Genomic DNA, 27,082 nt, shown 5'->3' on the forward strand with positions numbered 1-27,082 from the left:
ACTTGCCTCTGCAAGGGCCTTGTTCTTATTTTCTCTGGATCTGGGAAACATCCTTCCTCTCTCTACCTCAATTCTCAGTGGACTTGATTGGTACTTTAACAAGAGCTCTGTGTTTATATTGCTCTACATATTGTTACAGAAAGTAATTCACTTAAGATTCCCAATAAGGCAGCAATAAGAAAACAAAACACTTTGGTCCACCTTTGCAGCAGCAGCACTTGAAGGTTGTAACAAGAAAAATGCTGTGTGAGGCTGGAAAGGCTAAGTGCTTCACAGGACAGTTTCTCAAGTACTGCTCAAAGGTCCATCAAAAAGCAAATGCATCCCCAGTTCATGGTATCTGTAATGTGATTTCACAGATTTGGAACCCTGTCCGAAAGGGCTTAAAAATCAACCTATTTTATTCATTATATTTTTTCATTGCAACATGGAATATTTGAATATACGTTCCTTCTGTTGAGCTGATTACATTTAAAATAGACTTCATACAAAGAGGGTTTATTGTTTTTCTGACTGATGGCTTATTGAATGATACAGAGTAAGACAAACAACAATCAAGGTTATGTTTTTTCTGTATAAATATATGGCTCTCATATACCTGGAGAACATTTGACAAACATATACCAATATGTGAGATAGTGAGATATTTACCCTCCTGTGCTAGCGCAAGAGGTATGGTCTGAATTTTGCAAGCAATAATACTGGGTTTTGTCATCTTGGGCAGCTACCAAAATTTCCGAGGTGACCACTGCCTAATACTGTGGTAATAATATCAGTGGTATGTTATAGAGAAAGGGTAGAGTATAACTGCTAGAAACAAGTCTAAAAAAAGCACATTTGAGAAGATTATTTCAGGAAGCCCTAAGTAGGCTATGCTGTTGCATAGCAACAGACCCAGGCAGTCCTCAGCCTCTAAAGTAGTCAGTGTACACATGGGAACAGAATGCAAAAATTATGGAAACCTTGAAAAATGTAAGGCTCAGGCTAAGAGGAAACTGAAGTAAAATGACATGCGATATAAAATATGAATTTATCATGTGAGGTATAAGAAATTAAACTGGTTTTAAGTTACGAAAACTGAAATGTTGTCAGCCAGATTGTGTGGGGTTTTGTAGCTTCTGGATAGTAATTAAACAAAGGGCAGAATATCTGTTGGCTGGAAAAACTAATTCAAATGTGAAGTAGATGTTAAATAACTGTCACAGGAAAAAATTGACACAGATAAGTTAATTTATTATTGATGAGCCAAAAAGTTGACCAACTATGCCATGGATGAAATACTGATAAATGTATTTTGGCACAAAAGTTCTAATATTTATATTAAAAACTGCTTGCCTCATGTTCCCGGGTTTCCAGGCTGGCCCAGTGGTATTTATCTGAAAAGTATGGTGTCATTGAGTGTATTGTTGGCAAACTCCAAACTTGCGTGTGAAATGTGAGATCTTAGCAGAAGCAGATTTTATACTACAGCAGCTTTGTTTTTGCAAGAGGTAATCATTATATTAAAAGCAAATGTAGGAACTATTATTTAATATTTGGTAACATACAGTTGTGGATTATCTTGCTACCAAAAAAGGTAAATCCCTTCCTTCCAGTACTGTTTTTGCCACTGCCCAAGAAGAAACAGTAGTAAGCTCAAGCTCATCTGTTCTGGATGCTGCAATACATACTTCCATGGTGATTCACGACTGCATGATTTTAAAAAGTTAGTCACATGCAGACAGTTGAGCTATTGCACCAGAACCTGCTGAAAAGGTATGTGATTCAATAAATGTTCATCTGTCTTGTAGTTGATAATGTCTTAAAGATTTGAGGAAAGTGTCCCGGAAGGGGTCAGTTGATTCTTTAATACAAAGGAAGAGGTTAGAGGTAAGTAAACTGTGGAACATATAGGTATCTTGAATACTTGATAGCTAGACCACACATTGTACTGAAACATTGAAGAATCCCAGCAAATAGGTCTGGAAGAAACCTTATGAAAATGCTGGTTCATACTTCCACCCCCACAGGAAAATGTATAACCCAAGTTTTAAATGCTGTCATGATACTCTTAGCTAGACATTTTCTTTTTGCTGTTCTGACTGCATACTTTCCCTTTGAAATGCTTTTGTTGTCTACAAACTCCTGATGCAGATGCTGTAGACACATCAATCAGATTGTCAGAATGCAGAATGTCACAAAACACAGATTTCAGTTAACTTGAGAATGGGAGCAGTGTAATAGAAATGATAACTCTATTAAGCCAAATCTCTTGCTGTGAGATAAGAGGAAAGGTCTTCTAAGATAACCTTATCCATTGCAATTTCAGAGGTGTTGTAATGATATGAGTATTGCCTGGAATTGAAGTATGTACCATAACTGTGTTAGATCTTGGTCCAGCAGTAAACTGTGAAAATACTCCGTGTGCCAAGGATGGAAAATTAAAATATTTAAGATGGAATACTCCAGGAAGAGAAAAGTGAAATTTTTTTTAAATTTTTTTTTTAAATAGGCTTCACAGTATTAAAAGCAGTCTTTCTGGTGACTAGTAAATACAAGGATGCTATAAAAAGAAATAGTATAAAATATTGTTAGACACCTGACCAGTTTATTTGTCCATTGTAAAATGTTCAAGGCTTCCCCCTCCACCTCCTTATACGATGTCTTTTTAAAGAGCCGAAACCTTAATTCAAATCAAGAAGTGCTTGTCAAGCCACTTTCCATTATTTACCAGCAGTCCTGGGTAACCTGGGAGGTCCCAGTAGATGAGATAGGCAAATGTGACCCCCATCTACAAGAAGGTCTGAAAGGAGGATCCAGGGAATTACAGGCCTGTCAGTCTGACTTTGGTGCTGGGGGAAGGGGCAGAGTTGGGGTAGTGGTTGAACTTAATGATTTTGAAGGTCTTTTCCAACCAGAGTGATACTGTGGTACTGTAACCAGGTGATAAGGCTCAGTCAGTGTGGGTTCATAAAAGGCAGATCCTGCTTGATGAACCAAGGTGACCCACTTAGTGAAGGAGGGAAGGGCTGTGGGTGTCATTTACCTGAACCTTAGTAAGGCCTTTGGCACCATTTCCTACCGCATTCTCCTGGAGAAACTGGTCAAATATGGCTTAGAGTGGTGTACACTTCAGTGGGTAAAAAACTGGCTGGATGTCTGGGCCCAAAGAGTTGTGGTGAATTGAGTTAAATCCAGCTGGCAGCTGCTCACAAGTGGTGTTCCCCAGGGCTCAGTGTTTGGGCCAGGATCTGGATGAGGGGATCAGGTACCCTCAGTAAATTTGCAGATAGTACTAAGTTAGGAGGGAGTGTTAAACTGCCCAACAGTAGCTCTGCAGAAGGACCTGGTCAGCCTGGATTGATGTGCCAAGGCCAAATATCAGGTCCTGCACTTCAGTCACAACAACTCCATATAACACTACAGGCTTGGGGAAGAGTGGCTTTAGAGCTGTCCAGAAGAAAGGGACCTGGGGGTGTTGATCAGCAGCCGGCTGAGTATGAGCCAGCAGTGTGCCCAGGTGGCCAAGAAGGCCAAACAGTATCCTGGCTTGTATCAGAAATAGTGTGGCCAGCAGGACTAGGAAAGTACTCAGTACTGATGAGGCCCCACCTCAAGTACTGTGTTCAGTTTTGGGCTCCTCACTACAAGGACATCAAGGTGCTGGAGTGAGTCCAGAGAAGGGCAACAAAGCTGGTGAAGGGTCTAGAGCACAAGCCTTATGAGAAGCGTCTGAAGGAAGTGGGGTTGTTTAGTCTGGAGAAAAGGAGACTGAGGGGAGACCTTATTGCCCTGAAAGGAGGTTATACAGAGGTAGGGGTGGTCTCTCAAGAACCAAGCAATAGGACAAGGAGAAATGGGCTCAAGCTCTGCCATGGGGGGTTTAGATTAGATATTAGAAAAAAAAATCTTCATGGAAAGGGTAATTAAACAGTGGAATAGACTGCCCAGGGAGGTGGTTGTCTCACCATCCCTGGAAGTATTTAAAGAGATGTGTACATGTGGTGCTCAGGAATGTGGTTTAACATTGAACTTATGTCCAACGGAGTTAGGGTAATGGTTGTTAAGTTATGATTGGATGTGATGATCATAAAGGTCTTTTCCAACCAAAGTGATTCTGTGATTCTGCGAAATTGGTGTCCCTGTGTGAAGTCCTTGAGTCAAGTTAGCCCACCAGGTACCTCTTGGTAGAACAGCTGGAGGGGTCTACCACAGTTGAAGCAATCTTTCTGGTTTTGCAGGCCTAACTGGTTTCGCTAACTGAACTCTGTGTTCTCTAGTGCAATTACTGCTTCTTCACCATCTCCATCTGCTATTATTCTTTCGGATATTGACCTCCAGGCAGAGTACCCTTTTTGGATGGTATCTCCCCACCTGAAACCTGATTTTTCAGGCCAATATTGTGGTTTTGTACTTCATCATAATCCCCCAACTCAGCACACGTATAAATGAGTCCTAGCAGTGCTAGCTAATACCTTTTTGCTAACCATTATCTTTACTGACATTTTAAAACAATGAAGAGCAATCTCACATTAGTTCTTACCCTAGCATAACACAGCCATGTATTTTATCAGATTGAGCATATATTAATATGGAAGAGATGGCCTAAGTCTCTTGGCTTATAGCTAGCTAAAGATCGCAAATCTTCCCATTAGTTTCATGGTTGGCTGTTAAGAATTGCCACAACTATAATAAATTACTTAGGGATGTTTAGTCATTCAAAGCTATAGTTCAGCTGAGTATGTCAGCCCTTATAAATGAATGGAAGTTGCCTTGCACCATGGAGCTATTTCTTAAAAAATAGCTCGTTCCCATTTAACTGTAAAAGTACACAACAAAAGCGCTGTGTACTCTTCTGTCTGCCATTTCTTGTTTGATATTTTTAAAATGAGAATTAGGTGGGGTTTTTTTGCTTTGACCTTGAAAGCATTAGTACTAGTGAAGTAACATCTAGCATGATGTGTATCTGCAGGACAGGGGAATATATTCAAGGGGATAACTCTTGTGTGGATAAGCATTTTATATATGCTAAATTTAAAAATTCAGTGGAGTAGAATCTTCTGAGTCCTTAGAGCACGGTTAATGTCACATAACTTAATGAATGTGTAATAAAGATCTGCTCACCTTCTAGATTGTTTTCTATTCAGGAAGGTATCTAGGAAGAGATAAGCACATTTAGGTGCTAGTTACATTCATTATAAAATAAATCCTTAATATGGATCAGATTAATCACCTCATATAAGTACATACGTATTTATATGTACACAGGCATTTAAGTTTAGTCCAATGATTCTCATTTTAGCCCCTTCCATAGCATTAAGCTTCTGCCGAAACGTGAAAATCTGTTTGAATACATATCCTGTTACCTGAGTAGCTTCCACATTTTTGCCTTTGTACTACTGATTGTTTAGAAGGCTCATACTGTTCTGCAGGTGATTCACAGAACTATTTTGCTATCAGACCTTAATTTAAAAGTTGGGTAAGCCCTTAATTTTACAAGGGCATGTAGTGATAGGATGAGGGGGAAGGGTTTCAAGCTGAAAGAGAGTAGTTTTAGATTGGATATTAGGATGAAATGCTTTACTGTGAGGGTGATGAGGCACTGGAACAGGTTGCCCAGGGAGGTTATGGATGCCTCCTCTCTGGAGGTCTTCAAGACCAGGTTGGATGGGGCCTTGAGCAACCTGATCTAGTGGGAGGTGTCCCTGCCCATGCAGGGGGGTTCGAAATAGATGATCTTTAAGGTCCCTTCCAAACCTAGCCATTCTGTGATTCTATGAAAGGCTGAACCCATTCCTTTTGAACAAAAACATTGTATTTTTTCAGTATTGTTTTAACCCTGTTCCCTGGTTCAGAGCACCACACCATTCTAAACAAATAAACTGCAGTGCTGTATACCTGGCCTCATCCTCCCAGACCCCTATAACATCAACTTTCTTCCCAAAGCTCAGATGGACATGGAAATACCCAGCAAGGCTGTCAGATGTGTGTCACATGGGAAGCTTGACAGCTTCCATCTTACTTGAAGCCTTACCCATCTTTTTTGTTATGAGATGCTATAGCAATAGGTTTAGTTGAATAACTGAAGAGAGTATCAGAGCATCTTGCAAAGTGATGCATTAACTCCCTTCTTCCTTTCAGAGGCCAAGAGGTCCATTCACCAACTGCAAGTAAAGAAGTCACACAGCAATAGATGCCTCTTTTATCAAACATGTTTTGTTTGCCATTTAGTATTCTCTTAAGGCTGAGCAGTGACTAGTCATGGTAGATGGTGGCTCACCCTCTTCCATTCCCTAACACAGAGTACTCATCTGGATATTTAAATGTGATTTGTTTCCTGCATAGCATGTTAATTTCAAAATACCAAAACATGTATTGTTTTTTATAATTATTTCCAAAAAGCCTCAGTACTTGTCTGTGGGAATTACAACTTATGTACTGTATCTTTCCAAAGAACCCAGGTCTGTCTAGTATTGCTTCATTTATTATGTTGGGGGGGGCGTTATTTGCAGCTGTTATTTCACTGCCAATGTTTATGGTATAGTGAATATAAAACTGCAGTTATGAACTCATATTAAGTGGTAGATGAGAGACCAAATCCTTATGGTCATGGGCATCATAAAATTTGCCTGAGCAGCAACATAGTAAGAATTTTAACTATTTGGCTTTTAGTTCTGTAGATCTTGTTAGATAAAACATAACTTAGATAATGGAGAAAGAAAACGTATTAACTGCCTTAGTGAATGATCTCTTCATATAGGTTATGAACTGAGGGTTATCTAACTTCATGGTGCTTTTTAATACAGATTTAAAACAACTTTGTAATTGTTTTTTTCTGGTTAATAAAATAATCTCAGGTGGTTCTTTTATTTGTTCTGTTTAATTGTTTAACCTGTTGAATTGCCCACTGATTTCCATTAAGATTTTCTTAGTACTATGAGTAAAACTTATACTCTGTTCGCAGTAAAAATATGCTGTCAAAGAGGTAAATGACCAACATTTACATTACTGTTTTCTAGAAAGCACTGTGCAAAAGCAATACTATTGTATAGCACAACAGTTTAAATAAGTTATAACAGTTAAACCAAACTATATTTTGGTTATTTTTTTCCTCTGTTTTCAATGTAGCAGACCATGCATGAGGCAGAAATCTAGGTATAGGTTGCTATAGAATAGAGCGATCTCCTCACTGGAAGGAGCCCTGTCTCTAAGCTAAGGCTAGATTTGGAACCAAAATTTATTTTAAAAGCATAATTACACACCTTCTCTCAAACAGACATGCTATTAAATGACAAGTTCTCTTTTTATTTTTTTGTTCCCTTATGAAAGCTGAATATAGATAATTATATTTAAATAATGTGCTGAGCATGATACAATGTTTAGCAGCCAAAGCCTGAGAGAGTTTTATTTGAAAATCCCATATTCAATGCCATCATTAAGCATATATGGAGAAGGAGGGGGAGTAAACGTTGAAGGATCATACCTCTTACACTGCAAGTTTGCCAAGGAAATGGCAGCTCTTCTGTGCTAACCAACAACAACATATCCCATGGACAAGTCATGTGTCAAGTGCTGTTGTTATTCTGTCTTCCTTTTAAAATTATGATAAATACCAATTAGTGAAGGCATTTTAAATGCCTTTGGGCTTTTTCTACATAGCTAGTCCCTAAATTCAGGCTAAATTCAATAACTCTGGGTACTTCTAGCCCATAAACTGTGCTGACACTGATTTTTAATTCATATTGGTATGCCACGTGATTTCTGTACTTGCATTTCCGAACTCTTGAGAGCAATGGCACTGTATAACACTTGCTTTCACTGAATGATTATGGAATGCAGTCAAGTTGGGATTTCATTTGGGAAGCCATCATTGAATTATATTGCACACTGTAACCCACCATCAGGCAAAGTGGCTCTACACAGGAACAAAGACAAAGCACAGCTGTGGGAGACTTCAGATGGGATGGTATCTTATCACTGAGCAAGGAATCCAATCCTGTGACAGCAGGTTTCATTGGTCCTTATGCTCACAGAACTGCTTTCTTTAGTTTGCTGGTTCAGTTGGCAGAAGCAATAAGGTTTGCAGCCTTCTTGTTTCCGCTCAGTAGCATGTAGCAGAGGACTGTTTCTGCAACTTAAAAAAACCCCACACTTAAATGGCTGGAAATAGTAGGACTGCAAATGCAAGATTTAATGCAGGAATATCTGTAAATGCAATTAGTTAGGAAATTAAAATTATGTTTCCCAGAATTAGTAGCAAATTCCAGTCTTTCCACAGAGATTGAAGGGGAAAAAAAAAGGGGGTTTTGGAGTGAATGGTAATTCCTTAATAACTGGTTCAGTAAATAATTACAGACTGCTGGGCATTCAGCCATGCATTGGAAGGGGAGCTCTTGGGTAATGTCAGTGGAGTTCCATATTTATGCAGTAATGTCTAAAGATAATGCCAATACAAAACAGAATGGTGTTTGACATTTAGGAAAAGACGCAGACAGGAAAAGTTGGAAGTGTTAATAAATGTATGTTTGGTAACATTCTTTTTTGATCAAAATGTTATTAGTAATACCATTTGAGCCTATAGAAAACGAACTTTTAAAATAAACTTATCCACAAGAGCATTTTCCTATGGCTTAATAGCTCATTTCATAGCTAAAATAAACTAAGCTTGAGATTTCCCTTGGTGCTTTCCATGTTTTGTGGGATATTTAATGAAGAATATAATTTTACAGAAGAGTACTCTGTGGAATGCAGTTTGTACAGTCCAGGGAATTGCTCGTGGAATACAGCACTTCTCTGCTTTGCCACCCTTACAGCCATGTAGCTTGTTCCACCTTAGTCCTAGTTAGGCTTCTCTGTGTATTCTGTTTCTGATGCACTGATAGGCAGCTTCCAAAGTAACAAAAGAGTACTCTTCTCTCTGTTGTTTTGTTATGTTTTTTTTCTATGCTAAAATTAAATTAATGTCTTGGTGGAGTTATAGCTGTGATGACTTTGGGCTGGTGCTACACTAATAACAAATCCAAGCCTGTACATTGATAACTTTCAGGTTTTGCACTTCCTTTTCTACGGCCCAGTTGCAATAAGAGGCATGAATAAATATAACTCATGTAACTTTCACTTAAAATACCTTCTGATCTTGTTGGGTTATTCTTCAGGCAACAGGTCAGATAAGTGAAAACATGTGCTGTTTTCTTACATTATCACAACTGTCCTCACTGTTACCCTTCACCTTTGCAAGTTATGTGCTTCATTACTACATAGCCCCCAACATAAGAAGGACATGGAGCTCATGGAGAAAGTCCAGAGAAGGGCAACAAAGATGATCTGAGGGCTGGAGCACCTCCCCTATGAAAACAGGCCGAGAGAGTTGGAGCTGTTCAGCCTGGAGAAGAGAAGGTTCTAAGCAGACCTTATAGTGGCCTTCCAGTACCTGAAGGGGGCCTACAGGAAAGCTGGGGAGGGGCTTTTTACAAGAGCTTGTAGTGAGATGACAAGGAATAATGGATCAAAACTGGAAGAGGGGTGATTTAGGTTAGACATTAGGAAGAAATTCTTTAGTATGAGAGTGCTGAAACTCTGGAACAGGTTGCCCAGGGAAGTTGTGGAAGCCCCATCCCTGGAAGTGTTCAGACCAGTTTGGATGGGCACTGAGCAACCTGATCTAGTGGGAGGTGTCCCTGCCATCTTTAAGGTCCCTTCTGACTCAAACCATTCTATTCTGGCATTCTATTTGGCATTGAGATGTCTGTGCATAGGGCAAGGAACAAGTGATAGACCTCAAATTTCTTTCAATATTCTTAAAATGTTTCAAGAAGAGGGCTCTTAATGGGAAGAAATGCACATGCTGTCATGCTCATGAAAGTATTTGTTGATTGAGAGTCACTACACTGTGTTATGTGTGTCATGCAGGCTTTCAGTCAATGCTGACCTCGTTCCATTCCCTAGGTGCTTGTTTTTAGGTTTTGTGGGGTTTTTTTTGTTGTTGTTTAGGCTTTTTGTTGGTGCTGTTTAGGGTTTTTTAAAAGCAGGTCCCTGTTTCATAGTGGTTGTTCTTAGGAGTAAAATTATCCTGTGAGCCATTCAGCATTTGGCATGGAACTCCAAAGCTCGATAGCAATGAACTTCTTTTTAAGTCAGTCAGTCTTGCAATGCTACTTGATATAGTTATATTTAGACTAAATATAATATGGTGTAGAACCCTTTCTTGGCTCCTCAAACACATAATATATACACCCTCATACAGCTGACTGAAGTTGGGGAGGTGAGGACTAGAATGAAGATGAAGGATGGACAGGATTTATGAAGTTATTCATAGTTTAAGGTGGTGAAGGGTTGGCTGTTGTCTTTCATGTATCTATTTTTAAAATGAAAAGTGTTTATTAAAATGAGGGGGTTTTAGTTAGAGAGAAAGCTGAAGCTTTTCCTGCCGTTATTGTTTGTGATGACTTCAGGGGCTCCTTCAGTGTCCAGAAACAGCAGTAGGAACTGATTAAAAAGATTTGTTACACTCTATGTAAATGTGAAGTTTCAGCTACTTCAGTAATAATAGCTTAAGCACTGTGTGCAGCTGTGCAGTGTTGTTGTTATGCCTGTGTCCTTTCTCTGCAATATGCAAAACTGTAGAAATACTCCCAAGCTGCATGCTTGGGAGTACTGGTTTTGTTTAGTGTTTCTTTTCTTTGGAGTCTGCTCTAGCAGAATGCTTCCCTGAATCCTCTGCTACATCCAAACACAGAACATGAGGGAAGCTACTTTTGAAGCACAGTAGCCTAGCTTTTTGCAGAAAACCTTTGAGACTACAAGTGGAACTACAGTAAAAGCAGAATGATCAGAAAGAGAAGGTGCCTTTTCCATCCCCCTCCTTGAGCTCTGGTTACAGCTCTGTAAGAAAGAAGAGTTTGCTTGTGTCTTTGGCAGATCTTACGTTAATTCATATGGTCAGGGTTTTCCATAATAACATGAGAAATAATTTGTTTTGAAATAGAAGTTATGAGTTTATAGTTTGCTTACAGAGCATAATTTTATAATCTCTGCATTATTGTTTGGATCTTCAGCTTGCTTTGTTCACATGTCTCCACTCATTACAGTGACTTTATATTCTGCCTTCACTTTGGTGCAGCTACCACACCAAAATAAATTTGTTGAGTCTGACAAGATCTATATACAATGCCAAAACCAATCATGCTAACAGAAAGGAAAATACACAGAACATAGCTGTGCCTGTGTATGAGCACGGTGTTCTGCATGCAAAAGCATTACCAATTTGTACTTTCTTATTCCTTATGCTCTGCATTTTGTGCAGAAAAGAACTTTCTTCCACCCCCTACCTACCTCCTACTTCCCAGCTAATATTAAAAGAAGAGACAGCTCTCTAAAGAAATTATGTTGCTGAGGTCATTGCTTTTATAAAGTACTCACTAGCACTTTTTGAAGTATGGAAAATGAAGTTGTTTAAGATATTGTTGAATACAGATTGCATAAAATCCGCACAGATTTTTTGTTTTCTACTGTTTCTTCTCCAGTTTCTCTAAATTTTGAGACTGAGGCATAATCTTTTGCTTCTTACTGTATGGTCAATCTACTCCACTATGAGGTCACTCAATTTTTTCTATTCCTGTTCCATAATATCATCTGTTTTTCTGGTGTTCTAAGTGTTTGGTTTTTTCTCCCATCCAGGTACTGCTATGTGGATACTTGTTAGCAATGACTGATGTGGAATCTACATATGCAGACTTTATTGCTTCAGGAAGAACAGGTAGAAGAAATGCGTTACATGACATACTTGTGTCCTCTCCAGGTGGGAACTCTAGTGAACTATCCTTAAAGTTATCAGAGCTTGACATAAACAAATCAGGTGAGTACATTTTGGTCTTTTATTATATTTATTTAAAAGTAAAATAAAAAGAGTAGTACTCAAAACTAAATTCACGTGCATGCATTATTCCTATGTCCCTCAGCAGCAGTAATATTTTTTTTCTGATAATGGAAGATCAGCAGGGGTTGCCTGCAATAAGAAGCCCAGATTTCATAAACAAGAAGGGTCATTATTTGCAAGTACAACATATTGCTGAAAAAAGAAAGGTCATTCTACAGTGAGTGCCTAGTGGCAGGGTCCCTCTCAGGATAAATTTTATGGAAAATCAAATACAAGGAAGAAAATAGAGAAATATTTAGTAAAATCTAATTCTTCATAATATCATTTAATGGAAGCTTTTTATAGCTTGAAGCCTGTAGGAGAAGCCATGTGTCTGCTTGAAAAGGTGATTGTGGAGATTTACTTTGTTTTTAGCTGCAAGAGGACAGGGCAATAGCAATGTATGGCTTTGTTTTGTTATACTTAGATCTTTGTTTCTGGGTAACTGGTCTCTCTACCCCTTCTCCTGGTACTTTGTCCTCCTTTTAAGGTTATTAGCACTAATGCAATCCTAAAATTTACTTCACCTCCAATATTATAAAAAATTTAAGCTAGGTGTGCACCTCAGTTGATAAAAAAGGAGGGACAGTGTATAGTGAAGGGCCTTACATAAACTAAAAACAGGACTATACCTGTTTAATTATTTTCATGTTATGTGGGTGGAGGTTAATGAATGGATCTTAGAAATATCTGAAAGCCCTTTTCACATTTTAGGAAAGTGGTCTTATGCTTATTTTAATGAAGAAAACAAATGCAGCAAAGAACAAACTGTTCTTTAGCAGCTGCCCTGTTTGTGCACATACTTTTCTCAGAGACAACAACAAGAGATCTGAGAGGCAGTCACATCACTGGACAGTCAGATGTGGGCAGCATGAGTCTGGGTGGTTGTAAGTCTGTTTGGAGAGGGGGATTCTTTTTTGCTTTCGGACTAATGTATGTCCTAAGTCCCTTCTGCAGTTGTCAGTGTGGAACCTATAGCTTCTAGGTGCATGCAGTTCTAGCTGGGCTAGGCCTTTATTTTTACTTCTACTTAAAAAGAAAAGCTTTATTAGTATGTGCGTAGGCATGTCTATTTATTGTAATGTGTGAATATGTGTAAAATGTTGAAAAATACGAAGTAGGTGGCATTTGAAATGCATAATGCCAACATTCCTTATTGCTATAATTTACTTAAGTCTCAAATTTACACTTATCAACATTGTCTTTGATCTTGTCCATGTAGAAGATAGAAAACGATCCCTAATTTTAAGTTAGTCTGTTGAAGTGATTTAAGCCAGAACTGTGTTTTTTTGTGAGCTATAGAAAGAATGTGACTTTTTGCCTGTAATCTATGTTGGTATGCATTGTGTACATGCAGTTAGCTCTGTAGTTTGGTTTCTTCTTGGAGACCTCTTTTGAAGTTTGGGTTCCTTCATCATTGCAGAAATGTACACAGTTGCTAATAAAATTACCTTATGTAGTAGATACACAAAAATCCCTGCATGTTTCTTCAGGAGGTTATGCAGTTTGAATGAGATACACTGAAAATATATTTGAATTTTGCATTAGTAGTAAACTTAGGTGCCAGATTAAAGCCTCCAAACCACAAATGCTGGAAAATGCATTATACTATAATTCATACAGGTACTTGTGAACTATCCCATCATGTCTTTCCATACAAAAGAGAGGCTAAAAAATACTTTGCATCCCAAATTCCAGTTCAGAATATACTAGTGCTTGTGGGATGCATATGTAGAACTGTAGAATAGAACAGAATTGTTTTGGTTGGAAAAGACCTTTGAGATCACGGAGTTCAACCATTAACATAACACTGCTAAACCATGTCCCTAAGTACCACATCTACATGTCTTTTAGATACCTCCAGGGATGGTGACAACCACTGTTGGTTACCCTGTACCTATGCTTGACAACTCTTTCAGGGGAGAAATTTTTCCTAATATCCAATTTAAACCTCCCCTGGCAAGCTTGAGGCCATTTCGTCTTTTTCCGTAACTTGTTACTTGGGAAAAGAGACAGACCCCCACTGTGCTACAGCCTCCTTTCAGGTAATTGTAGAGACTGATAATGTTCAACCTCCTTTTCTCCAATCTAAACAGCCCCAGTTCCCTCACCTGTTCCTCGTAAGAGTTGTGCTCTAGACCCTTCACCAGCTTTGTTGCCCTTCTTTGGGCATGCTCCAGTACAGAAAAACTGCCCCAGAACTTCTACACCATGCTCTTGCAGGTTTGCTGTAGCTCAGGGGCTAAGGCAGCTCAGAGGCTAAGGCAGAGGCATTGAGCATCACACCTGACAGGATTAAGAGGAAAACACACATTTGGTGGTTATATCCTTCTTCTTTCAAGGTGCATGTCAAAAAATGTATGCTAAGTACTACCTAATTATACCAATGTAGATAACAAGTTTTCTTTTTTTTTTTTTCTTTTGTTCTTATTAAAGCAATATGCATTTTCTTGGAAAAGTTCGAGTGCATTTGCTTTCAACTGTATAGAGTAATGGCAGAATAAATGCTGATTAAAAAAGAATTTTAAAAAGGGATTGTTATAAAACATATGTAAATTAAGCTACCCAAGCATATTTAGTATGTTCACTTTGAAAAGCCTGCAGATACATTAGTCCTCTCATTGATGAGCCAGTGACTGATAATCAAGAGTTTATGCATAATTATATATAATACATATATTTACTGTATAATACTCTCCCTTCTAAACAACTGTTCCAATGTTCTTTGTCCATAATAAGCTAACAACCTGCTAATGGTTATGGAATGGATGTGTATCTGACTTTCAAAATACAGGTTCCAAATACCCTTTGGCAACACATTGTTTCTAAATTTAGTAAAAGCAATACTGTGTACCTCTGATAAGTAGAACACTGCAACAGAAATGATCAGACAGAAAGCAAGAGGGTCTTTAATATGGAATCGGCAGGTAGCTCACGTTTTCAACGCTCAAGGGAACCAATGCAATTCCAAGAAGCTTTAGTTCATTCATAACTAAGTAACATAGTAAGGAAAAAGTGCAATAAAGAATGACAACCAGTCTCTGCAAGTCTAATCTCTAAAGTAAGCTGCTGATTTTCTAGGTGTCTGCAGACTTGCCACAGAACACAGATTGAGCACAGAAGTGGGAAGGAGACTTCCTGGTAAAAGTTGTAATGGTCCGACCAGCTATAACCCCCATTTTAAAGTCATATGGCACTGAAATGAAGGACTGATGGTAGAAATTTTGGATTGAAAATTATTTTACTTCATGGTAGAAATGTTTCAGGTGTAAGCATTGGGAACACGGAGAACTAAAGAGCCCTTAATATTAGAGGAAGAAAATCTGGTAAAACCTTCACCTTAGCAGAACTAGAAACTGTTGCTAGCTTACTAACTCACGTAACTGTTATGGTTTGAGGTTTTGGGATTTATGAATACTTCCTGTTGATTACAAATCACGGTGTAAGAACTGCAACTCTTAAGAGCTTGTAGCCATCATGTTTTGAAGGAAGAATAGCTGAAGAGTGTACTTAGGCAATTTTGAGATTCTCAGAACCTAGAAGCAGAATTCTTTCTGTAAACATATTTTAAGGCCTTTGGTAGGAGAGCTCTGCCAGCAAAAAGACAAAGTCTGCAGTACCAAGACAGTCTATTATAGATTAAATGGATTCAGACCAGTGAGATTTTTCACTGAGTTAAGAAAATCTTTTAAGAATGTTATTGTTAGAACCTTAGTGCTCTTTCTCTGAATCAGATGGTAATATGTTTGGGTTTTGTGTCCAGGATTATTTTCCTTTTAAACACAAATATCTTGCAAAGTTTTTTCTCTCTTCATTTTTCTGATTTTTTGGGTTTTTTTGTTTGTTGTTGGTTTTTTGTTGAATTGGGTTTTTTTTTGTTTGGTTTGGGTTTTTTGCTTTTGGTTTGTTGAGTTTTTTAATCATCGAATCATAGAATCGTATGAGTTGGAAGGGAACTTAAAGATAATCTACTTCCAACCCCATTGCATGGGCAGGGACACCTCCCACTAGATCAAGTTGCTCATCCAACTTCTTTCAGGAATTCTTTCAGGAAAGCTTGACTCTATCAGACAGTATAAGGGACATTAAAGGCTTCCTAATACTTAAAATTAATAGAGTATGGAGCAGACAAAAAAAAAGGAATTAAAAAATCAGATTCCGTTCATCTGGACTTCTGCAGTATCAGACCAAAAGTAGGAGGCTTTGTAGAAAGTGTTTGGACAGCTTGGGTAAAAAGGATTTCTGTCCAATGGGAAATAACTGCATGTAGATCCATCCTGATGGAGTCTTTTATAATGTGGGAAATAAAAGCAAGAAATAAAGAGTTTTCTGAGCAAGTGCCTTGCAAAACAAATTTTTATTTCTTACTCAACCCATAACGAATAGAGCAAACCTCACAAACCTCACTGTTTAATGGGTTAATCAACCTTCCATGCAGCTTTTCATCAGGTTCAATTTGATAATAACCAATACCCTCAGAGGTATTTTGCTGCCTAAATACTCAGTATGCACACAAAACACAGCTATCATGTCTGAGCTTTTTGCAATGCTCTTTGCAATGCAAATAACTTTTTTTCTATTAGCAATGTGGGGGTTTTTCTGTATAGAAAAGAGAAGGTGTTTATGGTGTTTATTTCCATGAACAGAAATAAACCTGCAGATGTACAGTGTGATTTTAAATGGTGAAACAATAAATAAATTAATTGAGAATCCCACTTTTATTCTAAAAATGTATAGATTAAAGAAACACTGCTACCTCTACTTAAACTTCTTTATAGCTTTGTCCATGGAATTTTTTTCTCCTAGCTATTGTCAAGCCAGTTCATTATAAATTACTCAGAAGTCTTGCAAGATACAAGAGACAACTTACACCTTAACATTATTCTTTTCCTAACATTACGTACCTATAGGTAATTAGTCCAGTGTTCAGGGTCTTCTGTCTTACTTGCACTTAGCTTTGAGCTGTCTGAACCTACTAGGACTTCAATTGTTAGGTGAAATACAATACTTTGCATATCGATACTAGTAGACCATTCTCGATGCACTTAGCCTGCTTTCAACAGGCTTTATAAGCTGTCTGCTCACTGTGCCACTGTAAGATGTTTTCTATTCCTCAGATCGTTCTGTGATTTGCAGTGAGACAGCTGGACTGAAAGCCCTGGGGCATGGGACTGAAAACGTATGCAAAGAATGAATACAGCTTTAACAAACTATTGCTTTTATTTGAAGCTGCATCTCTTTATAGTAAACTCTGCTCAGACTTGGTGTAATGAGGTTTTTTTGTTTTATATTATTATAGTATCGTAGTGAATATATTGTCAAAAATACCCTGCTGTTTTTGTTAAATTCTACATTTCTGTACTCAAAATGATAGTGGGGGTTGCAGATAGAAATTTGTTTTAGAAGGTACCTCTTGAGATGTGAAGTATGGCTGTCTTTGTAGTATAAGGTTTCATATTTAATGCAAGATTTCAATTTCAGTTTCTTCTTGCTTTGTTTTTGATACCGGTGAATGATCAGTTGGGGTTCTGGGAGCAAGACCTGTTTGCATTAGGATGGAACAGTTGACTTTTCTTTGTGTCTTATAGAAGGAGAAGGAGATGCACAACGAAATCCAACTGAGCAAACGGGAGAGGCCCAAGGGGAGACAGCAAAGCAAGAAAGCTGACATCCAACTTTGACCGACTGGAACAGCTGCTGGATGTTTTCAGACTACAAGCGCGTGCTGGAACAAATTTGTTTCCATGAGCAAGCTGGTGGAAAAGAGAGTGCATGTGTCTTCACTGCTGGAACCCATTCAACACAATGCTAAAAATGGGGGTACAAGCTGTGGCAGAAGACAGATTTTTCTCTACCTCTGTCATTAGCAATGGTTGAACATGTATTGATTTTTTGGGATAGTGTCATCAGATGGATCCCTTCATAATGACTACTTGATGGGAACACTTCTAGAAGGTAGAACAGGTAAATCTTGTAGCAAATGGCCTTTGAAATGTTAGAGGATCTAATTGTGTATCTTTAGCAAAGGCTTATGTGATCCTCAGAGTTTAAAATTCTCTGGCCAAAGTGTTCACCCATTAAAAGAACTGTAAAGAAAGCACTGTTTTTAGAATTTTGAGTCTGTTTGACAGCTGTTATTTACAATGTTTTTTGTATTGTACAACTTAAATGCTCCACACTGCCCCTTCTCAACTGCTTATGAAGAATATTTCTGTTACTGTGAATTTTTCTACCACGCATTTTGAAAGGGCTGTTTTTTTGCATAATGTGGTGATGTGCACGATAGATTTAAAAAGTCAACTGCTAAATTGATCATGCCTAAACCTAAATTACTCAGCAACACTCTTAATTTGTTACTAGATGAGCCTTCAAAATGATTTGTTAATGTGAATAGTTCAGTGTTTTTTGTGTCCTTGGTACAGTTTTGCCACTTGCCTGTAGTTAGTTGCATATCAGAGACGCAAATTTAATCTTCTATGTTCTTCTTCCCCATTTTTCTAATTTTACTTCCAATTTCTTAACCTTTCTCCGAGATATTTTGTTTTACGTGTTAGTCCAAGTATTTTAATATTATGGTAGTTTTAAGAATACATTTATAACCTTATATAGGTTAAAATTTTTAAAAATTCCATGGTGCTAGAGATTTTCCTGGTTCACATTGTTAAAGATGGGCCCTGTTTACACACAGGATAATAACTGGCATAGGTTATTGCCAATTATGTATTCTGAAATGAGTTTTAGATTGCAGGATAGACCAACTGCTGGATCTTGGGCTGGATCCAGTCAGGGAGACTATTTTATTCTATTCCTTCCCTTTGCCTCAGTTGATCAGTCTGTTGGGTTTGCACACTCAGTACTCTGTTACAGCAGGTACAGTGAAGTGCTAGAAGTGGTACAGCAGCCTTTTGGCTAGGATATGGAGAGGGAAGTGAGACACTTGGCATCTAGCACCCAAAAGACTGGATTTTTCTAATTTCATCTGTTCCAAAACAACAGTCCAAACTGGACATTCACTGAAATACCAGGATAGGTTGTCCATCCTGGGGATTACTTAAAATGTTACTTAAAATATCCTCAAATTAATTATCTGTTCTGCAGTAGCTATGCTGACTGATTTCCTTCCCCCATCCCACCCCAATAGACAAGGCCATACATGAAGCTCAATACTGCAAAATGGAGCATAGTCTGTATGAGTAAGGTGAGTAGTAACTGAGTAGTAAACCATGGCAATCACATAAGCACCAATCACAAAGTCAGAAGATTTGTTTTCTTTTATTAACTGGAGGTGATGTCACTTTCTTTATATATAGTATATATAATATATATATTTTTGTGTTGTTGTTGGTTTCAAATGTTATGCACTTTTTAATGTTTGTAAACTTTTACTAATGAATAGTGTGATTGCTTCCTGAATATATTAATCATCAGTTAAGAAAACATCTCTGTGGCCACAGTTGGTTGTTTCTACCATATGTATCATAGTACTTGTCACCAGAAGTTCTTTTGTGAGATATGGGGAGAAAAAAACCCCACTTCTGATCAGTATTATGAGCTCATTTATTAGTGTTAATAAAAAAAAAAAAAAAGCCAGCAGTATGCCTGTGGCTAATTAGTGTAATATTAACTGTCACCTTTTATTGTTTGGAAGCTGAATGCCTCGCTGTCTTATTTGCTGTTAAATGCCCAATCTTCTTGGTAACAGAAGTAGTCCATTTGCTTTTAAATACTATTTGAAAACACTATTATCCTTAAACTAATTATTTATTTGTTTATTTCACTCGGTGTTCCTTTCAAAGTTAACACATTATTATTGATCTTCTTTTAATTGTTTTCTCCCCTTGCTCTTGCATCAAGTCTTCAAGCTGAACTGTTTCCCCTTTAACATGGACTAGTTACTGTCAATCTAGCACAAACACCAGAAGGAAATAAAAATCTAGGGCTTTTTATAATGTTACTTTATTGATGATCCATGAAACGTCATCAATAAAATGTCATGGAAAAAGGCAACAGTGGAATAAGTAATTTCAGTACACTGAAGAGTTGGATTTCCTTATTTTCCTTCAATGCTTTTCTTTATTTCAATACACCTTCCTTTTTAATTCTTCTGTGTTGTGAAATAAAAATAATTTTGGCCTTTCTTCTCTATTTTGTACCTGTTTCTTCTATTTCTTCTCTTGTTTTCAAAACAATTATAGAGGCCTTTGCTGATTTTTCAAACACATCTCTTAGTGATGGAAAATAGCACTGTTAGCTTCAATAGAGTAAAGGACTGTTGATTTTCCTTGTCCCCTGGAAGTGTATGAGTGCTTGCTTTATCACTTGAACTCTGTTTGCTCTCTTTAGTTAGGGTATTTCTGTAGCACCTATAAGCAGGCCTCACTTGATGTTAACATATGGTTACTCTGTGCCAAATCACAGCACTGTATCTTGAGTACCATTATTGCCCAAGCAATTACAGAAGAGCTGGTTCAAGTATAGCCACACCTTTATTTCTGCCTAACTGTATCATATGACAGGGGCAACAGTGGCAGAACTGGATTTTAACTGGGTTATCTTTTTCCTTTGCTAGTTATTTTTTTCCAGGAAAGCTGCCATTCCATCATCTATCTCAGTATCTTCTTTATATTTTATTGTTCTCATTATAGGTAAAATGTTTAAAAGTTCATTTAATCCAGGTTTTATTTTAGGAAAAAAAAATAAATAAAAAGCTAGATAAAAGCAAAAAAGTTAGGTTTGGACTATTGGATTAATAAAATACTTGTTAAGTTTTGTCTTGGTGTTGGTGGGTTTGGCGTTTTTTTTTATTGTCTCTGTGGTTTTATGTTTTTAGTGGTTCCTTCTCCCTGCCAGTCCCATTACTTGAAAACATAGTCTCTCTACCCGTGTTCTTGTTGCTCATGATCAAGTCTATGACTGTGTTCGCAGTCATTGCACTTGCAGGATTTAGATTCTCCGTTCACTTGAAATACCGAGATTCCAGAACTCGAATTGGACAGAGATACTAGCATTTCTTTATTCTGCTTATTTCCATTAATGTTTTCCAACTGCTTCAAAAAGCTCCTATTAAAAGATAGAAGCAGGCATGTGCATACCATTATTTCATTGAACTATCATTTTAAACCAAATGTTTACCATGACCTTCCCTACAACAATTAAGTAAATATGAAAAAGTCAATATACCTGCTGCTTGTCCCTGCTGTTTCATTTGTCGTGTTTTTTTCACGATTTTGGAATAGGGAAAAAGTGCATCCTCGTATGAATGACAGGTCCTGAGGAAATAAATCTCATGCAAATGGACAATGAAATTATCTGGTGTCCAGAAGAAGGGAACAACTACTTAAGTGGTTAAGCTGGAACTTCTACAGTATGAATGCTTTCCCCAGCTAAACAGTGAAGAAATCCAGATGGGCTTAATGTTTGCATTTTATGTTTCAAAAACATCAATTATTATTTTTTTACAAAGGAAAGGCTTGAGAGCTGTAGTTGAAACTGAGCACGGTAATGTAATTGTGATGTAATTTGATATGTGAATTTGATAAACTTTGCCTTACCTCAGCAGTATTTCTATGTTAAGCTGCTGTGCTTCTTTGTTTTGCTCTGCCTCTCTACCTGGCTGCTTTATTTTCTGTCCTGCACTTCCCTTGTTTAAAATAATACCCTAGAAATACATGGATAATGGAGTGGTGTATTGGATTCTCTTTATATTTAGCTGACTAAAGTCTTGTAGTGGAAAGGTTGTTTCTCTTCATCTTTTTGATCAACGCACAAAGGGGAATCCGCTTCAAAGTTCTCTGCATGAGAGAAGCAATAGAGCCTGGAAGTGTGGGTTCAAGAAGATAGGCCAGCAATATAAGGAGGATATCTTTTCTTAGTAGTAAGAAGACAGGTGGAGCCCAATGCAGAAAATTGTTTCCTCCATTATATGGACAGTCAGGATGTGTTGGTTGTAGCTAAAAAGGAGATAAATTATTCAATTGAGGTGATATTTTGACCTCAGAACCAACTTCAGGTTTTCAACAGTGCTGTAGAAGAGAAGCATGCACAGATCTCTGGCCCTTAACCTTGAGACAAATGAGAATCACCAAGTTCCAATGAAATAAAGATTTCTTAGATAACTTAGAATACAGAATACTTTCTGAAAAGCAGAAACTTAACAGCCAGGAAAATGATAGAAATCAAGGTAGTACCAGGAACCTCCTCACTGTTCTCTGCAGGCTCAGGCTGAACTCTGTTCTTTCCTGCTTTTTTCTGTCATGCTAGGCATGCTATACTGAATGCAAGAGAAGGACAGAGATGGTCAGTATGGATGCTTGGTACATTTCCACTAATATTTTATTAATGTAATGTATGGCCAGTAACTCTCTGACATAAAATACTGGTCAAACAGTTGTATGGACAAATAGGATATCAGGGTACTGACTCACCTTCTGTTGTTGTATGTGACTAATAAATCTAATGGTGACTTGGCAAAACATGAACAAATCTTAAAAGGAGAGAGTAAAGCTAAAAACAAATACAGTGTGCCAGAAGCATGCCCATCTTTTCAAAGCAGCAGGACTTCATACTCTACCCTTTTGCATAGATTCTTACATTATGACTTGGAGCTGGTGATGATTTAGGATGAAGAACAGAACAGATTTATTAACTCATGACGTCTGTATACAAATGATTTCTCAATATTTTCAGGCAGCACTTTCTGCTGCAGTACCCTGAAACCAAGCATTTTTTATAAAAAGAGTAATGCTAGTGATTAATTGCTTATGAGTTCTTAACTGAGCTTTTAGCAACTTAGCCATCAGTATGCATTTTCAATCCTATTTGCTATTAATATGTGCTTTGGTGCTGATCCATACTGATCAGCTGACTGCAGTGTAATGGGTGATTGCCTGATACAGACTTAATAAAGGCAGATCCACTTGGGTACTCCCAGAATGTCTTTACATGAAAATGTTTGCAGAAAATCCACACTATGCTCTTGCACTCACAGGACAGATGATAACTGTTTGTATTTTTTGAATAATAAAACTATTGCATCAACGGTTAATCGGGTAAAGCTTAAATCTACGTTCTGCGAAACACCTGATCTTGAAAAATTAATCAGTGGTTAATATACAAAAGGATGAGAGATTAAATTAAAAAGTAACTCAGCAGTAATTTAAAGGAAATACTGACATCATCTGAGAGATGGATGGGAGATATTTGTAGAGAGATCAAATCTTGAGCAGCTCTGCAAACCACTCTGAGGATTAAAGCTACCTGTCATTCAGTCTGTACTAGTGTGGCCCAAACAATGCATGTGTTAGCAGGTGAGTCTTACTCTGCATGTGTTTCATTGCATTAGCATGTAAATTAGGTTTCACTGTGTTCATCAAACATGGATATTGCAAACAGACAGAAGGGTTTTAAGTGTGAACACAGGAACGATGGCTTCCAAGTCATCAAAGGAAAAAACAAGGGGTTTTTGCCATGTAGCATGCTGACAGGTGTGTTTCATTACTAGTAGGCTTCCATTTCTATGTCCCTTTTTTAACTAAAAAAAACCACAACAGGTGTGATTGTGCAATGAGATACAGTGTTGCAGTGTGTGCATCAGCAACAGCATGCATTTGTCTCAATATAGAGTTCTCTTGTTACTTAGGACCTTGAATGTCAAGTATCTAGCCAATGTGTTAGTCACATCTGTGATGTGGGAATGTTTTATCATTCATTTTCAGTGGAGTTTCACACTAGTTCAGTCGACTCACCTGTAAAATTATTTCTGCTGTTCGTATTATTTTCAGTTCAGTGATTTAGGTGACTATTGATGCAAGAACAAAGTGTGAAAGTTAAAAACTCGTGTACAGTAATGATGGCATCTGCTGCTTTAATGTTTCTCTTTATCAATAGAACAGGGCATATATGAATAATTTAGGTTAGGAACTACTCAGCAACATCCTGGGACTGCTGTTGCTGGTGGGAATACAATAAATACTCTTTGAAGAGGCCATGTTAGTTTTTTGGTGAAATGGTGTAATAAATTAATATAAAAGAGTAAGACTACCGGTAAATTTGGGGAGGGAGGGATTTGGGGCGTGGCAGTTAAGCTTGCTGTTCTACACAGGTATCCTGAAAGTGAAATGTGACTACTAAATGAGATTTGGCAAACTTATAAATCTTAACCCTTTAAGAAGTTTGACCATAACCCATACAACACACCATTGTATTTGGAAACCTTTTTCAGGATTATGATTTCTCCTCAACAAGGATGGCATGCACTTTATCAAAACACTCATTGATTGCAAGATGCAAGACAGCAGAAATCTGACTGTACAGCCTTGAAAAAAGTGTCACTGGTGCACTCTGCTCTCCCTCACATACAGCATCTGCAGACAGTGCTTATGACTGCTGCAACACATTGAATTTTAATTTAGTTGGAACAGAATCTTCACAAGGCTCTGTGGAATACATCTGAACCATACGTTCTGTCACCAGGCAAGGCTGAAAGTATTTCATCAAGTAATATTCAAATTAATTCAGATTCACCATTATCTCTAATATATGCTTCTGAATATCCAAATATGGCAGTACTTTAGGCTGTAGTGTAATAGGATGTCTTGTAGTCACTTGCAGTGTCCTCTAGATCTGTACATTTTTTATGCCTATATTTACACTGAAAATGCACTCGTGTTTTCCAATGAAATATCGCAGACCAAATGGGAATACGTAAGATAAAAATACTGTGTGATATTTAGTTTTTCATAGTGTATGTTCATCTCCTTTTACTAATCCTGGAAGTTACAGACAAGTGCAAATAGGACACAGCGTGTTTCAGTAAAAGATCTTAGTTTCCACAGCTTCATCTTTGATCCTGCAATGCAGTCAAAATCTAGACTGTAACACCTCATTACAGTCGTCATTTCCCTAGCAACAGACTGATACCCTCAATACATTAAACAGTGTACTTCAGAGAACAGGGCATGCTGTAAGGGAAGAAGATTGTTGACTTAACAGGTCTTTCAGCTGTGATTCAGTGCAAGAATTAAGAAATCCCTTTGGACACAAACACATCATCCTAATTTGTTTGGAAGTACAAACGTGAATGCTATATCATAGTTGTGATCCTATAGAAAGTGTTATCTCTGTGCCTCGGACACAGGGGCCTTGGAGCCCTCCCCCCCCCCCCCAAAAAAAAAAAAAAAAAAAAAAAAGCAAGTTCCCCGGATAGTAACCCATAAATAGCACACGGACACCTCCTGGTGGCACTGGGTAGCACTTTAAAGAAAGGGCTGGAAATGAAACCAACCTATAGAAACCTGTCCACACAGCCATGGTGGATCTGGAATGATTAAGGTGTTGAGAAAATTCTTTGGAAAATGGAAAAGTATTGAAAATGGTTTGGTTTTGGTTTGGTTTGGTTGGGGTTTTATGTTTGGTTTGGGTTGGGTTTTTTGTGTTGTTTTTTTTCCCATGATTGAATTACAGACTTGGCTTTTGTTCTTTATCTCATAAAACATATGTGATTTTTCAGAGCTTCCCTGGGATCTGGCATCTGCACTCCACAAATAAGATTTGCATAACTGCTAGAATTACAGTGGGGTTTTAAAGAAGCACTTGCAACTGATTCCAGTAGATGAACTGAAATTAAAAAAATTATTATTGTCTTCATATAAAGTCTGATTACTAAGAGGACAGCCTGCAGATTCCCAGCCTGCATTCACCAGTCTGACCACACAGTCAAAAGATTGTATCTTCCTGGTGATCTTTATTATCAAGAAATTAAAAATCTGAGTATATCAAATAGGCTTGAAATTAATCTAAGTCATCATAGCAAAACCAAATAACACTCTTCTAAAGTTTGTGCTTACTGGAATTCCTGAAAAAAACAAGCAAACAAACAAAAAGCCAAATGTCATCAAGGCAAATTGAGAAGAACAAGAAGGGTTCTTCCGAAGCATTACAGGGTGCTAATGATAGACCTCCCTTTCCTGGTGCTAATTTCATTCTCAGGGCTAAGCAACTAAATGTTAAAGAGACCAATAACGAAGGGATTTGGTGGCTGTTGCCACAACTAGCCCAAAATGTTTCAAAGAGAGAAGAAACACAAGAGAGCAGGTTTTTAGTGTAGATAACAAGAGATCATATGGAAAGGTGGATGAGAAGACACTTCATTTTAGTAATATTTTAAACAAGCTTGTCTGTAATTTCCTCGTAGAGAGGCTTAGTGTTGGAGGATATGAAAGGATAAAATATGCTTCTAAAAAAATATGCTTCTAAAGCAAGGGCTCATATCCGAAGTGTTCCAGTTTCACTATAGTCACGATTATGGTTTAGGAACCACTTGATTTGTAAAATATTTATAGTGGGTCTATAGTATTTGCTTCCTGGGTGAATGAGGATCTGCAGATTTAGACATAGGATTATGTACAATGACGCGGCAGCTGGTAAACTCTGATGCTACTACTCAGTCTACAATAATCTACTAAATTGGGAAAAAAACCCTCAGAAATGGTTATCAAAGCAGTACCTGAAAAGACACTACTTTGACCATCTGTGGAAGGCTCTAAAGAAAGGATGTTAGTAACCCTGGTAACAGGCACGTGGAGTTTGTTCACTTTAGCAACTGTATTGCATGTAAAAGTGCATGACTGAGCTGACAAGTGCCTTCAGCTACAAGTCTCCACTTTTAAACCTTCAGTGATACTTGATATTTGAAAATTTTCTCACATGAAAACTTGAAAGTTGATTGAATATAATAAAAAGCTGTTTATTGGGTTGTGCCACGAGTTGTTACTGAGACCAATATTTACTTTACAAATTAACCGGTTTACTAAATAATGGTTACACTAAGGGATGAAGGTTTAGGAAAAATGTAAAAATGGCAAATGCCTACCAGGGATATATGCAAAAGCTCTGTGGCCTTCAGGGAAGTAACGCAAAAGTGCTGTGGCCTTCAGGCGTTCTCTCCGAGAGGGCTGCAGATCAAGGGAGAGGGAGGGAGGAGGGCAAGCCCGACGACAGTGGCTGAGAGATGTGTGTGCAAGTATAGGGAGGGGAATCATAGGGGAAAAGGGGGTTATACGATTTCGTTACCCTCCCGCTGTGAAAGCGGCGGCAGCGGTTTGGCTTCCCGGTAAACGGCAGCAAAATGGGGGGGGCCCAGCCCCGATGCTGCGGGAAGGACCCGGTGCTCCAGGGGTCAGAATCCCGGCA

The 27,082-nt window shown here is 38.0% G+C and overlaps 1 protein-coding gene across 1 annotated transcript; it reads left to right on the forward strand.

The window, feature by feature from the left end:
• Positions 1-11,659: 11,659 nt before the first annotated feature.
• On the forward strand, positions 11,660-18,423 carry PKIA (protein kinase (cAMP-dependent, catalytic) inhibitor alpha). Its single transcript, XM_010006391.1, has 2 exons — positions 11,660-11,833; positions 17,482-18,423. The coding sequence occupies exons 1-2, from the start codon at positions 11,683-11,685 to the stop codon at positions 17,559-17,561; spliced, it is 231 nt and encodes a 76-aa protein (XP_010004693.1). The 5' UTR covers positions 11,660-11,682; the 3' UTR covers positions 17,562-18,423.
• Positions 18,424-27,082: the final 8,659 nt, after the last annotated feature.

This window comes from Chaetura pelagica, unplaced genomic scaffold (assembly GCF_000747805.2).
Source record: "Chaetura pelagica isolate M959 unplaced genomic scaffold, ChaPel_1.0 scaffold76, whole genome shotgun sequence".
NCBI lineage: Eukaryota > Metazoa > Chordata > Aves > Apodiformes > Apodidae > Chaetura > Chaetura pelagica.

Excerpts from the sequence above, each read along its gene's own strand:
- PKIA (XM_010006391.1), top strand. The coding sequence starts at position 11,683 with ATGACTGATGTGGAATCTACATATGCAGACTTTATTGCTTCAGGAAGA. Across the intron at positions 11,834-17,481 it reads GCTTGACATAAACAAATCAG|AAGGAGAAGGAGATGCACAA; the intron begins GTGAGTACATTT and ends TGTGTCTTATAG.